This window comes from Monopterus albus, unplaced genomic scaffold (genome assembly GCF_001952655.1).
Source record: "Monopterus albus unplaced genomic scaffold, M_albus_1.0 scaffold84.1, whole genome shotgun sequence".
Lineage (NCBI taxonomy): Eukaryota > Metazoa > Chordata > Actinopteri > Synbranchiformes > Synbranchidae > Monopterus > Monopterus albus.
In genome coordinates, this window is record NW_018127964.1 from 132,521 (window position 1) to 147,211 (window position 14,691).

Consider the following 14,691-nt stretch of genomic DNA (forward strand, 5'->3'; position numbering starts at 1 on the left):
ATTCCTGACAAAGACAGCGAAGCTTCGTTAGACAAATAAAGGATAATATGGCATAACTGTATGCACCTTGGTGTAAACTCAATTAGAGCTGCTGTTGTTTGTTTGTTTGTTTTTTTTATTTAATTGTATTTACTGATTGACTGTGGGGCAAACAAATTTAGCAGAACACTGGATTAGAAGAAGTCACAAGAGACTAAAAGCCTACTACACTGACCATAAAAGGTCTAGGCCTGGCTCCAAATGTACCGTCATGCAGAAGGAATGCATTTTATTCCACTGCTTTGTATAATGTTTCTGTTCTGTTGCCATTAATTCTTTTTGATCAATATTACAACAAAACTATGCACCAAAGTTATGGTAATGGTACCTACAGATCTCAACCTTCTGTTCTGTCACAGCTCTTTTCCAGTTGAATAGATCCTGTGTTCATCCTTGTATATTCTGATTTCCTCAAATACTGTACTTGATAATTCTGAGGTATCTCTAGGCCAATTTGCTGGAGCATTTTCATTTTCTGCTACCTCAACTTTTCTGTGTTTTGAAGGTGAATATTGTGCTTTTTATTCCACTGCAGTTATTTGATAACGATAAATCATATTCATTTTCTTTATCTTTCCTGTTGCTCCCAAGTTTACGAGCTACCAAGCACAACCCAAATTATATTAGCTTCATTTCAACATCTGCAACATTAACGATGTACACACTAATGCCACAGTAATTATAATCCAATAATATGACATGCATTGATGTGAAATGTGCCAATCTGCAGATTTGATACTAAACCATTAACCATTACGAATGCAGGACTTTTCCATATACCCTGACAGAGTAGGCCATTTTTTACCCTAGTTTTGCTTGAGTAAAGAATATAAACTACTTTTCCACCACTGTTAATTTTCTGAAACATAACGTAGTGTGTTATTTCCAACACCCAGTGGGTTTCGCAAAGACGTCTTCGTTTCAGATTTTATGAACATGGACGTTGGATCATGCTAAAACATGAGACGAAAGGTCTTTAAACATTTGCGCAATCAAGCCTGGCCACATTCTGCACTAATGGACTCGTCTTCTTGGCTCTTGTGGTTGTAGAGAACATGGGCAGGATGGTATTTGTAAAGGCTGTATAGCTGTCTGTACTGTCCCTCTCTGAGCCTCGCCTCCCTCTCTCCCTCCCTCTCCCTCCCTCGCATCACACCGGGCGTTGCCTCGCTCACCATAAATTCCTGAGTAAGCTGTTCGTGAGTTCGGCCATCACCAGAGCTCTTCACCGAACACCAAACTACACTTTCTGCCTCTTCGCGTCTTGGTAAGTTTAACAGGCTATAATTATCTTTTCACTAATGTATTTTAACTGTTGTCTCGCGTTTTCCCCCAAAGTTGCGTCATTTCATACAGAAAACGTACGGTTTTAATAGAGACCAAAGAGTGTTACTTTCAGTTGCTGTGAGTATCTTACAAGCTTTATTACTAGTTACCTATAAAAGCCTGCTTTTTGCACACTTTAGGTGTGGTCTAGTATGCGTCAGCTTGTTTTCTGGGACGGGCCATGGGTGTTGCCCCAAGCGACTGGCCCTGTCTGTTTCACTTCCCTTCAGTTATTTCACTTATTTTTGTCTTTAATTTTTGTGAGCCTGTTTTTTTTTTTTGTTCAGAAATTCAACAAGAAAGGGGTAAAAGAAAGGAAAAGGCAGAGGAAGAGGCAGAGTGGGATGCTTGAGATAAGGATTTCACTTTATGTGGCAGAAAAAAAAATAGGCTAATTGCCAAAGTATTTGCTTTGACTGCCAGTAAAACCAACACCCACATCCTCACATAACAATGGGCTAGTTTGGAATGAAGTGCTGTAACCTATTGCAGTCTTATTCTTAACTAAAGGTAATATAGCAATGTCTCAGTTTTAAAGTTACATATTTCACAGAAGTACTTGAAGATTAAGCAGATGCTTCAATCCCTAAAGACAAAAAGAAGTGAAATAACTGAAGGGAAGTGAAACAGACAGGGCACAGTGAAAAGAAGGGAAAGAAGTAAAACTGCCTGTGGCAAAGCTTCACTTTTTGTATTAGATGGGAGTGTGGATGTAGAATAGGTATCCATGTAGTAATACTGCTTGCAAACCAATGATGATAAGATGATGTTAGACTAGATAAGTCTAACTTCTTCCTACTCCATTCAAGCATGTACTAGGTATAAGCAAATTGAAAATATTTTTGTGGATATGTCTGGAATTACGTGTGATTACATACTGACTGTTGTTACATGTTTGAAAGAATAAATAAATCAAATCAAATCAAATTTCACAGTTAACTTATATGTTAATATATCCTATAAAGTAGCTCCAGGTCTCTTTTATAACTTACAGTGTCTCCAAAGCAGCTAAAAAAAGTGTATTTCCCATGAAATGTATTTCCACACTTGTCTTTTATCTGTTCAGCAGTCATTCTTGCAACCATGACTCAGCTGGAGAAATGCATGCAGGACCTTATGTTGATCTTCCACAATTACTCTGGCGAAGATGGCGATAAGGCAACCTTAAGCAAGAAAGAAATGAAGAAGCTCATTGAGAAAGAGTTACCCACCTTCCTGGCAGTAAGGATCTTCTGTCTTTTATCAAATCTGATCCCTCTCCTCAGTACTGATACATGCAGCCTACATACTGTATGTAACTTATTGCTCCTTCTTGAACTTGTCACCTTGAACATGTCTTTTGTTAACTTCATTTCAGGCCCAGAAGGACCCAAAGTTTGTGGATTCTCTCATGAAAGATTTGGACCAAAACAGGGATGATAAGATAAACTTTGAAGAATTCCTTTCCCTTATCTGCGGCCTCTCAATGGCCTGTGAGGAGTGTTTCAGGCGCAGTGAAAAGAAGGGAAAGAAGTAAAACTGCCTGTGGCAAAGCTTCACTTTTTGTGTCTGATTATTCTTTTAGTATATTATGTACAAGATACCTTTTTTGAATGAAGCTTTCTTGTAGATGCATCAAGTGTTTCTTTTTTTTTCTAAATATACTCTGTGTACCTAGTTCTTGAACACCTGGAGCTATTTTAGTCTGGAAGAGTTCTGCCAATCCCATAGAAATACCCGGGAATGAACTGAGAATATTGTTAAGGTCACATCTGATACACACAGCATTTCAGCTGTAAATCCTCCTTCAATATTTGGCTAAGGCAGCATTTAAATGGTTCAGTGTAGAAACATGTCAGGTGTGTGTGTGTGTGTGCTCCAAGGCCTGAGCTTGGATGTTTGCCTGAGTTCATGAGTTTGGGTTGTGCCAAATAAGCAAGCTTATAAATGCTTATGAAGGTCTATGGTTTTGGAGATCTCTTCCTCCAGTTTCTCTTGGTGTTAAATGTGCCACGCTTGTCTGTCATTTAAAACATGCATCACTGGCAGGCTTTATCATATGTATGAACATGCCTGAAGAAGCTCAACGCTAAGTGCACCAACTAACATGGAATTCCACAGATGTAAGCTGAAGGAAAGTGCTTGATAGCAGACAGCTGAATCAACATTAAAGTGCAGCCAAAAGGTATGGCACACTGTGGTCATGACTGACTAATGATTTATAAGGCCTGTAAACCTCCATGGGGAGATATTAAAAAGAGCACATCACTGTATTTTTAATGTTTAGGGACATATTATTCCAAAGCCTTCAGCACTGATTACAAAAGTCTTCCTTGTGTTTATACTCTGCTGGCATTCACCAACACAGATCTTGCTGCGAACAGGGGACACGCCAATTGTAAAATACAGGAAAGAGGGAAGTTGCAGAAGATGTAAAAATAATTTTAAAGCCAGCACTGAATCCAGTGGATGGTCTGGTATAAAAGCAACTAAATGGAATTCAGCCATCATCAGTTTTATCATTTATAGCTGTGCTTATCAAACATGCACTCCATCATTACTCTCAGACATACAGTGCACAACGTGTACTGAAGTTGCAAGTCTTGAAAAATGATGCAGTTGTATCAGGACACTTGAAACACCTAAATCGATAACCAATAGGTTTGTGCAGAGTAATAGAAGAGAAGCTACAGAGAACACCACAGGTCAGCAGAGGACATTGCAATTTCAATAACAGTGTCAGATGTTGCACATGTCAGTTGTCTTTTAATAACAGAATATTGTTTTAGCTGTTAGGGGGCAGTTTATCAAAGTTTAACCACTAATTGGAAATGAACACAGTTTTAGACTCCACAAGAAGACCGAAAAACTAATGTCTTCACTGAATAAAACAGGGACTTTCAATACGAATAAGATTACAACGGAACATACATTTAAACCTTTGGGAAGTGGGTGTTTATAGCTCAGCCAACGTGTCAGTAATTTGGTCTTTCAAGTAGGAAGCGATGTGTTGTGTCTAATTCGCCACTAGATGTCACTACACTAACTTACAGAGACGATGCTGTCTCACAACAAAGCAAAAACTTCACCCCACGCCCATCATTCTTTGTGAAAAATAGCATGTAGTGACTTGTCTTTTTGCTTTTCTGGTGGATAAGAGTAACTATTAAGAGACTACAGCCACAGCGCTCCACGGCAACTTGTTGGATTACATTAAATAGTTTATTATATGTGTTTTAAAAACTGGATTTAACACATTTGCTTCCAATACTGGATGGGAGTTATCTCTTTTTAATAGTGTTCACTTCTATGGTGCAGACTTACCACTGCAGGGGTACAGAACCTCTCCGGCAGTGAAACCGTAACTCCTGGCCCACCAGTGGAGCATATACAGATGAACTTCATAGTAATTAACACCACACTATCCTCTGTCCCTGTTTTCTTTGCCTCCCCTGCAGGTAGAATCTGATAGTATTCAATAAGTGAAAGTAATATGGCCTAAGTGAAGAGAGGCCAGCCCTGAGCTGTTTGAGCCAACCTATAAATGGACTTGGCAAGGGGGCAAGAGAAGAAAACAGTAATGCAGCCTTTCTGCTGCCTTGGAACACAGGAGTGGAAAAATTGAGGCTAGGTTATGTAACAGTCAAATGGCTGAACAGAAATGACTTGATTCAGAATCACAAGTTCAAGCAAACAGTGAAAACATCCACTGTGGCACGCTTTAGATTAATATCCAGCCGATTTTTAACTGCTGTTGATTTTATTTAGTTCAGCTGAACTGAAGCAAAACATTCACAGATACATGTAAGATTAATAGTAAATTGTTTCTACTGTGATCCATGATGATGGCATAAGTAATAAAAGTAAGTACTCTAAAATAATAGATGTGTTAGAAACATGCATTCAAAAGTGTATTCAGTATCTACTGAGAAATTAAATACATAACATTAAATACTTTATTAACTGTTCTGAAGCCAGAGTTGTGTAAATGAAATAAAAATGATGTGTGTGATAGAAGCTACAGTAGCATGAAGAGATGCTGACATAGAGAAAGATGGCATATGCACACAGCCCAACTGTGAGGACACTCCTTGAGATTATACATTCCCTGTAACCATCACAACTCAATGCCTAACACCCAACCCCAAACCTAATACCCAGCCTAAGCTTAATTTTAGCCTTAAACCTTAGCCTTCAAACAGGCCTGTGAAGTGTGTCGTCATCACAGTGGTTTCAAACAAAAAAATGTCCATACAACCATAGAACGACATGTACACATACACGCATGTAGACACAGCTAAGACTCAGCTACGTTTGGCCTGAGATGAACTTGTAACTTTCCATTTACTCTGACATATTTTCTCCAGAGGGCTACATTGAGCAGCTTGCCAGCTACAAAAAAAAGTTTCCCCGCCTTAGATGATTTTCTCCATCTGTAAAAGAATAGTTCATGCACAAATGTTGCGCACCCACTTGACACACAAAAACCCTTTTCTCTGTACACATACAGAAATCTAGTCCTTTGACAATAATAAAAATACAATATTAAACAGCTCAGTCTAAAGAAGCAACTTTGGGTGGAGTGAGGCACATAACCATGGCATGAATCATTGCTGGTGGTCTGTGTGTGTGTCAGGCAGTGTGTGTCTGCTCTTTAAGAGGAGGTTTTCCTCTCAGTCTGACAACAGTTCTGACGTGGGACAGCTGGAGATACGCATGTGATCTCTCTTCACTTGGTGAACTGAGGTGAGTACTGACATAAAATGAATTTTGTTGTTTTATGGAAGGAAAGAAAATGGCAGCATTTAATCCAGAGTCTGAGCATGACAGCCTGAAGGAGCAATGGCAGCAAGTGAGCAATGGAAATGGCAGAATGTTTTTTAAACTTGAGAGCATTTCATGCCAGTACTGCAAACACACATATCTCTGAGCAGGTGTCAGCCTCCTTACAGTGTTGAATTTGAAACTCTTACTTTTCATCCTATTTTTGGAGAAGAAAAAAACTGCCCCTAACTATTATTAAGATATTTCATAAGCCATAAAACTATTTTTTGTTCATTCTGTATGTTTTACTTGTGCTTACTTATACTTATCTGTTAATTACTCGCATTCAATAACAATGTATTTCTTTCCAGCTACAGCTATGTCGCGTCTGGATCAGGTCATTACCACCATTGTAGATATATTTTTGGAGTATGCTCAAAGTGATGGCAAGAAACACCAGTTAAACAAGGAAGAATTGAAGAAGATGTTGGAAAAAGAAATACAAAGCCCTGAGTTAAAAGTAAGTGATCGATATGTGCATCTACAGTACTCATAAAATGCTGTTACCCTGCTCGTTGTTCACCATTTATGTTTGTTTTGTGCATCTCACAATGCTCTTTAACTGTAAGAACCGATATTTCAGAGTAACATCAGCACAGGTGACATTGAGGAGATGATGGGGATGCTGGATAAAAACCATGATGGTGAGGTCAACTTCAGAGAGTTTTGTCGGTGTATCGGTGACCTGGCCAAATGCCACTATCACAAGAAGACAGGGAAGGGAGGAGGCAAGAGATGGCATGGCAAACAACAAGGAGGTGATCAGGAAGACAAATATGCAAACCCTTAAAATTTATTTTAAAATATTTTATATATATGGCACATAGGTATGTCATATGTGGCACTGCTGACCCTGAAAACCAATGCTGCAGGAATCCAGCCACCATCTCTCTTTCTTGTGTGCATGCAAAATGTGATATTCATTGTCTTTATCTCTGTTTAACCTGGTTTCAAAAAAGTTTCCATTCACTACTGACTAAATATTAATAAAAACTATGAAGTTTAATATGTTGTTGGCTCCCTCATCTGTTTATGGCAATCCCAGTGTGTGTTGTTGTTCAGCATCAGGTGTCATTAAGTGGAAGGAAACAAGTATTGTCACATTAAACATTCAACACACACCACCTGCTTTGTCCACATATCACTGTCAGAGCATCCTCAGTGCCAAGGTTTAGTCAATTCCTTTCAATCTTATTAATTGGAGTCACTGGTTTAAACCTTCTGCAATTCATTTAAATCCTGTTGAAAAAGTCACTGAAAATAACTTTTATATATTACTCAGTTCTTTTGTTCATCTTTCTCTCTTCCTTCTTTACTTAAGCCATATTTGTGCTTAAGTGCTTCAGCCATGATCAGACAAAGGTATCAAATACACCACATTTATATCATTTTATCTTAAACAAATTCTCTTCTTTAATAGATGATATTCTCAATGCATCCTCAATGCACAGTGGAATTATGAGTTATCATTTATTAACTAACAAGCACAGGAGGCCCTATATCTCTCTGAGGAAAACCACTATAGGAAGAGGGATTTATTCTTGAAGTATAGCTACAGTAGGCATAAAATACAGTAGTTTTGCTTCTGCAGTCAGTAATGTGAGATCCATTGCAGACTAAAATACACTAAAAATAGAATTACACAAAAATATACCAAGTATTCTTTGTCTGGAATGTTTAGGTTTATAGAAATCTCTACACTTCAGTTTTAATCAAAGCCATTCTTTTAAACTCACTAGAGATGCAGGAGTGAATTAGACATGATGTAAATGTGATTCTTGTATGATCATTTGTGTGGTGACTTGCTTCTACCTGACATACACAGGAACAGCAGTATTTGATACACTTGCTCCACCTGGCAGGCAGCAGTGAGAATGCAGTTATTCAGTTACAGCATATCTGGCAACAGTCAAAGCAACTACATGGACAAGCAATGGAAGCAATGAGGGTGGATGGCATTTTAAAGTCAAGGGTCCTTCCTCATAAAACATGTTTGTGACTATATGAGATGTCTAAGCACAAACCTTTTGACACAGGTATATTGTTGGAAGTGGACACATACACTACCCCCAAACTGTGCATCTGAAACATTTGACATGACTTGCCGTTGATAAACTGGATTCCAGACATTTTGCCATAATTACATACATTAAAAAAACTTCCAGAAAATAAACCAGAAATAAATTAGCATACAACGGTACTTTACTGTCAGCAATGCAGACTTGAATCTTTTTGAATATGCATGAGCTGCCTTATCTGTCCTCTTGCTGGCTAACCACATAAAGGAACATTTGGAATGTTATAGAGTCTGTTTTGGAAAAAAGTTTTAAAGCTTAAATATTGATCTTTGTACTGCCTTGTGCTGCAAGTTGCCTGCATGTTGTGACCATGAGTTTCATTGGTGTGAAATGTTTATACGTTCCAGTTTAGCACAAAGACTGGAAGGCAGCATTTTCCAAAATAGTCACACCTTTCTTTGCGTAGAGACAGGCTTTGTTAAAATATGCCATGTTATTTGTGTCTTCTTCTGTTCTTTACAACTCGCATGTCTCTATAATAATTTTGTTTATACATCTCAATGTGTTGGGGTTTGTTGTTGCCCAGTAACAGATGTAGGACACAGTATGCACTGCTCCAGCTGTGGGGGTTGGGTGCAGCACAGGGGAGGAGGGTGCACATGCATTAACCGCACACATTTTGGGCGCCATTTGCTAAGTAAATGGACTGTATTTCACACACACATTCACACACCCATGATGACAAGGCTGCCACACAACGGCGCTAGTTAAGCTAGTGAGCCTCAGCCACTAAGTGACCACAACTTTCCAGGAAGTGGTTAGCAGATATGGGTGGTCTGACAGGTTTTCTGCAATTAGATGTCTCACGGAGCATTGCATCAAACTCTTCTCGTCCTTCCTATCAATACAACAATACAAAGCTTTTTTGGTCACCTAACAACTGACGCCCAACATGTCCGCGGTTTCAAGTCAAGAATCTTTATTGTCATTATGCATGGCACAACAAATTTTTTTTCTGGCACCTCTCGGCTTAGAAGAAACATTATTTACATAACACAAAATTGTATAAGTCAATATAAAGCTATGAGCAAGTAAAAAAGGATGTATGGGATTTGCCTGTATCCGCATATACTGCATCCTATCTGAAAGCACCTTTACTGGGCATAAAAGAAAGGTGTGACTATTTTTAAAAAATGCTGCCTTCCAGTCTTTGTGCTATACTGGAACATATAAACATTTCACACCAATGAAAATTATATTGATCTTCAAATCAAAGTTCTGCACATGCTTTTTAAAAAACTGTTGGCGTATCTGTAGAACTGGCAGATAGCTTTCATAATTCAGGGGAGATTTTCTACCTGTTGAAGGATGACCTGACCACACCTTGTGTAGAAGGAAACAATACCACTGCTTGTTGACACTGGCAACAGAGCATAAAGGTTCCCTCCCTTCCCTCTGTGTTGTGCACGGTATTACAACGGTTAAATTCATACTTATGTCATAACTACATTTCAAAGCTGAATTATAATGAGAAAGAAGGGAAGAAAGCGAGAGGCATATGTACAGATACTGCGCATATCTAACGCCAAATTCTGACTGGAGAGAGGCCACAGGCTTCAGACCAGGTGTGCTCTGTTTATACAGCTTGACTGGCTTATAAATTCATAAAGGTTGGCCTTTCAAACAAACTGCTGTTAATACAGGCACAAATAAATGGTTTCATACAAAGTGATGAGAAGACAGAGAGAAAGCAAATTCTACTACCTGCAGTTTTTATGTTTCTTTGGACAGTATTGAATGGACGTGTCTTTGAGAACCTCTTTTCAAACTCAAATAATAGGATTGAATGGATGTAGCATGTATTGCCGGTGTAGGCAGTGTCATATTTGCATGTTTTACACATTATAATGATAATTCTTCAAAGGTTTTATAGTCAGTCTTCTGTTTAGCCTTCATGCTCTTTGCCACTGACTGTCTTCTTGTAGTGGTGGCACTTTGTGTGAGTCTCATGTTAATCTAAGGGTTTTGAATTGAACTTGCCATCAGCATACTCCACAAGCATATGTACAAGGTTTTCAATGGCCTGTTCCAGATGCGCAATAGCTCTAACCATAGCTGGAGAAAAATTGTTATATTTAACGCATTAAATCTTTTGAAACATGCAGGGTGAATAGAGAATAAAACTGAACAAGACTTTTGCCATAACTCAACAAGCAATAGTTTTTGCCATATAGCATTTTACATCCAGATGGGCCCAGACCCAAAGGGAAGGTAAAATTAAGTATCATCAGTGTAACAATGAAAAGAGATATTTACTAAACCTGTCGCAAATTACCATCAGGTGTGGAAACTATTACAGCACTGCAATTTTTGTTTTTGTTAGTGGTGTATTTACCAGCACTGATGATGTATATGAGCACAGCTGCAGCTGTGTTAATTATAACACCTCATTTTTATGAATTTAACTGCTTTTCACCCAACCCACAAAGTGTTAGGTGTTTCTCTAACATTACGAAATAACTATATTAAACAGTATGGCCGTACTGCAATCCTGGTTGTGTGGGAAAGTAGCTGCACAGTCTGTGCAAGTTGCAGAGGATTGGTTGGTTTTTAATGAGGCTATCAGCCTGAGGCAGTACAGGTAGAAACAGGTTTTCTCAGGTTTGTCACTCTCGAGAAATCTTGTATGTGTGCCAAAAGCTGCTACTGGAAGAGTAAAGGCAAGGGCCCGAAGGTGAAGACTAACTACAATGTCTTTGAAGATTTACGAAAACATGCAATTATGGTGTGTGACTCTGCCTACACTGACAACATACCGGAGCTGTAAACTGGCTTCAATGATCACGCAGTACTGGCTGATAATGAATGAAAAACTATTGAGAAAAATTCTATGTGGGTTTTTTATGTCTGTTTGTCACTGCCTGTGTAGTAGCATTTAGCATCATTAAAAGTGAAAGGAAATGAGCAAAGGTAGAAAGTAACTGAGTACATTTACTCAAGTACTGTAAATTACTATATATGATATCATATATGTATATGATCCTTTAATTTGTACTTTGACTTTACTATATACTGCATATAGGCAAATATTGTAATAATTACTTATCAGAATCAGAAGAATAAACAAAATACAGTATAATCATAAGACTTTATTAGTACTTTATGGTAAATTTACAAACTACCCAGCAGTATGTAAAGTACTTGCTCCACTTTAACCAGCTGCAACATTAAATGTGACACAATTGTGCACCAATAATATGTGGTGTTATGCAGATGATATTCAAATTTATTTTCCATTGAATGTCAAGAGAATCAACTCATTGCAGACCTTGATGGACTGCCTGAGGGACATTAAAGCATGGTTATCACGTAACTTCTTACATATTAATGAAAGTAAGACAGAATGTGTTTTAAGTGGTAACTCCGGTTTTGCTAATTCTGATATTCCTAGCTCTTTGGCCTTGTATCTAAGGCCTCATGTGAAGAATCTTGGGTGGTATTTGATAGTGCTCTTAAGCTGGATGAACAAATAAAATCTGTGGTCAAGCTTTTTTTTCAGTTGAGACTACTGGCTACAGTTTAACACTTTCTTTCTTTTAGTGATTCTGAAAGACAATTCATGCATTTTATTAGCTCTAGACTTGATTATTGTAACACACTGTATACTGCCATTTTTCAAGCTTCATTGTCTCAGCTCCAGTTGGTTCAAAATGCAGCTGCTCGTCTTCTGACTTATACATGACGTCATGAGCATATAACTCCACTTCTTGCCTTGTTCCATTGGCTTCCTGTTTGTTTTAGGATTGATTTTAAATTGTTGATGTTTGTCTATAAGGCTGTACATGGTCTAGCACTTTCATATATCTCTGAGCTTGTACATTTTTATGCTCCAGAAAGGACACTTAGGTCTTCTAACCAGTATCGAAGTCCAGACTGAAACACTGGGGAGACCGAGCTTTTTCAGTTCGGGCTCCTATGCTGTGGAATGGTCTGCCACGGGAGATTAGATCTGCTCCGAACCTGACTGTTATTAGATCACTTCTTAAAATGCATTTTTATTCACAAGCTTTTAACAATTTCACTGATTGATGAATTTGTTTTGATTAGGCATGTTTGCTGTTATTGTTTTATTGTGCAGGTGTGTTTTATCTGGGTTTATTTACTTAAATTTATTTTTTTACGTTTTACTGTAAAGCACCCTGGTAACGTATATTTAGAAATATGCTATATAAATAAATTTTGCTTGCTTGCAATAAACCAATAATATAACATCCATTAATGGTCTGCATAATAAGTACTTTTAATTTTGGTACTTTAAATGTATTGTTATGCTAATACTTAGACTTTTACTTAAGTAACATATTGAATGCAGGACTTTTACCTGTAAGGGAGCATTTTTATACTGTAGTATTGCTACTTTTACTTACGTAACCAGTCTGAGTATTTCTTCTTCCACCACTGGAAATAAGTATCAAACAAAGAATAGAACTCACTTTCTCTGTTCTCCAGCACACATATCATGGTTACTGCTTTGTAAATGGAAATATCTGGTGAATTTTGCATATTATTTGGTGATCAAAGCTCTCAGTCATTTTCCTTCTCTCTCTTTGTATGAAACCACCTGTACTGTAGGTGTCAATATGCATCTAATTCTTTGAAAGCAAGATAATAAATGTTAAGCTGAATAAACAAACCACACCTGGTCTGTAGCCTGTTGAGCTCTCTTCAGTCAGGATGTGGTGTGTAAATTGTTCAGCAATCATGTATGTACACTGAAGTATGAAAAAAGCCAACATTTTTTCTGTTTTTTATTCAGACAGAATCTTTTTGAAACATCATAAAATTCTCAAGCCTTCAATGCACAGTGAATATATTGCTTAATATTAATTATGAACAAACCACTGAAGGCACATGTATAAGAAGAGGGTTTACAGGCTAAAGTGACAGTAATGCTTTATTAGAAATAAAAATGACTATTTAAATAAAAACAGAATTTGGACAGTAGCAGGTGGAATATATGCATGAGAAATTTGTCTGTATGTGTGTTTGCACCGAAGACACTAAAACAGCAAAGCAAAACAGGCCCTGGAGCATTTATTGTATAATGGAGGCCTAAACCGGTTCCACCACATTACATGAACGACACTCCCTGACTGCAAGTTCTCACAGGCATGAAACATTGTTGGCCTGAAGAAACACAAATGACAATAACATAGGAACTGTCTTAAAATAAGACTGACACGTTACACCACTTTAATTACATTTGTGGATGGCCAAAGAAAATGGATATAAGAAAAAAAATCTTGCTTTTGTGTTTAGAAGCTCTGCATAATCATAGTGTTATGCAACACTAGAGGAAATGTGATTCAGTGATGTCAGTGTAATTTTGTTCTGGTGAAGGACCTTCAGACATTTTTGCCCTAAATCCAAGTCAAAGCTTACCAGTTAAAACACTGACTTTCTAATACATTCTTCCTAATGGTTGCCAAGTAGAGCAATAAAGTGAACATCTGCCAGCACACTGTTGGCTATACCAGCATCCTGATTTCAAATGTGATTAACTTGCTTTGCTTTTTTTCACTGTATTTACTTCTCCTTGGCTCTATCTTTAGGAAACATGGGGTGTCCTTTCATTGTTATGCTGATGACGTCCAGATTATTATGCCACTGAGTAAGAAGGACTCCTACTCGATCCAACCGCTTTTAGCATGTCTTGCCGATATTAAGGGCTGGATGTTGTTAAACTGTTTAAAGTTAAATGATGCTAAATCTGAGGTTATAGTGTTTGGCCAGAATACGTCTGGCGACCCTCTTCCTGTAGACTTAGGTTACTTGGGGCAGTATGTGCGACCGGTGGTCACTGATTTGGGTGTTAAAATAGACTCCGATTTGAAAATGGAGAGCCAGATAAACGCGGTCGTAAAATCTGTTTTTTCTATTTAAGGCAGTTAGTGAAACTAAAACCCTTTTTGTCACGGCAGCATCTGGAGGACCAAGAAAATGAGAGCAAAACAACAGAAACTCTACTTTTGTTTTCTTCATATCTTTTTTGTTTCTTGTTTGTCTTTATTTATTTGCTGCAGCTGAAGCCAGTGGCTTATAATCAGCCTCTGTGAAGCTTCTTTGAAAGCATAGTTTTGCAAGCTACTAATTGCTTTGCTTTGGAAGAAGCTCAACTACAGCAAAACTACTCCAGGGAGGAATCCAAATCCCACAGTGGATGAAACTTGTCCTGCCAGGGCTGTTTACTATTCCAAACTTAACTGGCAAGAAAAGAGAACGCAGTTAGGTCTTAGTGTGATTGAGAATCATTCAGAAAGTAGGTTTTAGTAAATGTTTGAGACTCTGTACTGTTTCTTTAATTAACTACATAATCCACAAGGACACTCCCATAAATAACAGTGATTCATAAGAGGAACTTGTAAAACACAACTTTTATATACATCATTCTACTGCACAGTCAAGCAACACAGTCCCTAGTGTGTTTTCATTTGTAAAGAAATAC

At 37.9% G+C, this 14,691-nt stretch overlaps 1 protein-coding gene across 2 annotated transcripts; it reads left to right on the plus strand.

The window, feature by feature from the left end:
* Nucleotides 1–1,186: 1,186 nt before the first annotated feature.
* On the plus strand, nt 1,187–3,544 carry LOC109964079 (protein S100-A1). Of its 2 annotated transcripts, none has more exons than XM_020607123.1 (3): nt 1,187–1,306; nt 2,435–2,586; nt 2,723–3,544. In XM_020607123.1, exons 2-3 carry the CDS (start codon nt 2,449–2,451, stop codon nt 2,879–2,881), a joined length of 297 nt encoding a protein of 98 aa, XP_020462779.1. In that variant the 5' UTR covers nt 1,187–1,306; nt 2,435–2,448; the 3' UTR covers nt 2,882–3,544. The 2 variants fall into 2 exon arrangements, with proteins under 2 accessions (XP_020462779.1, XP_020462778.1); XM_020607122.1 differs by having other exon boundaries at nt 1,193–1,306; nt 2,432–2,586.
* Nucleotides 3,545–14,691: the final 11,147 nt, after the last annotated feature.

Excerpts from the sequence above, each read along its gene's own strand:
- LOC109964079 (XM_020607123.1), top strand. The coding sequence starts at position 2,449 with ATGACTCAGCTGGAGAAATGCATGCAGGACCTTATGTTGATCTTCCAC. Across the intron at positions 2,587-2,722 it reads AGTTACCCACCTTCCTGGCA|GCCCAGAAGGACCCAAAGTT; the intron begins GTAAGGATCTTC and ends ACTTCATTTCAG.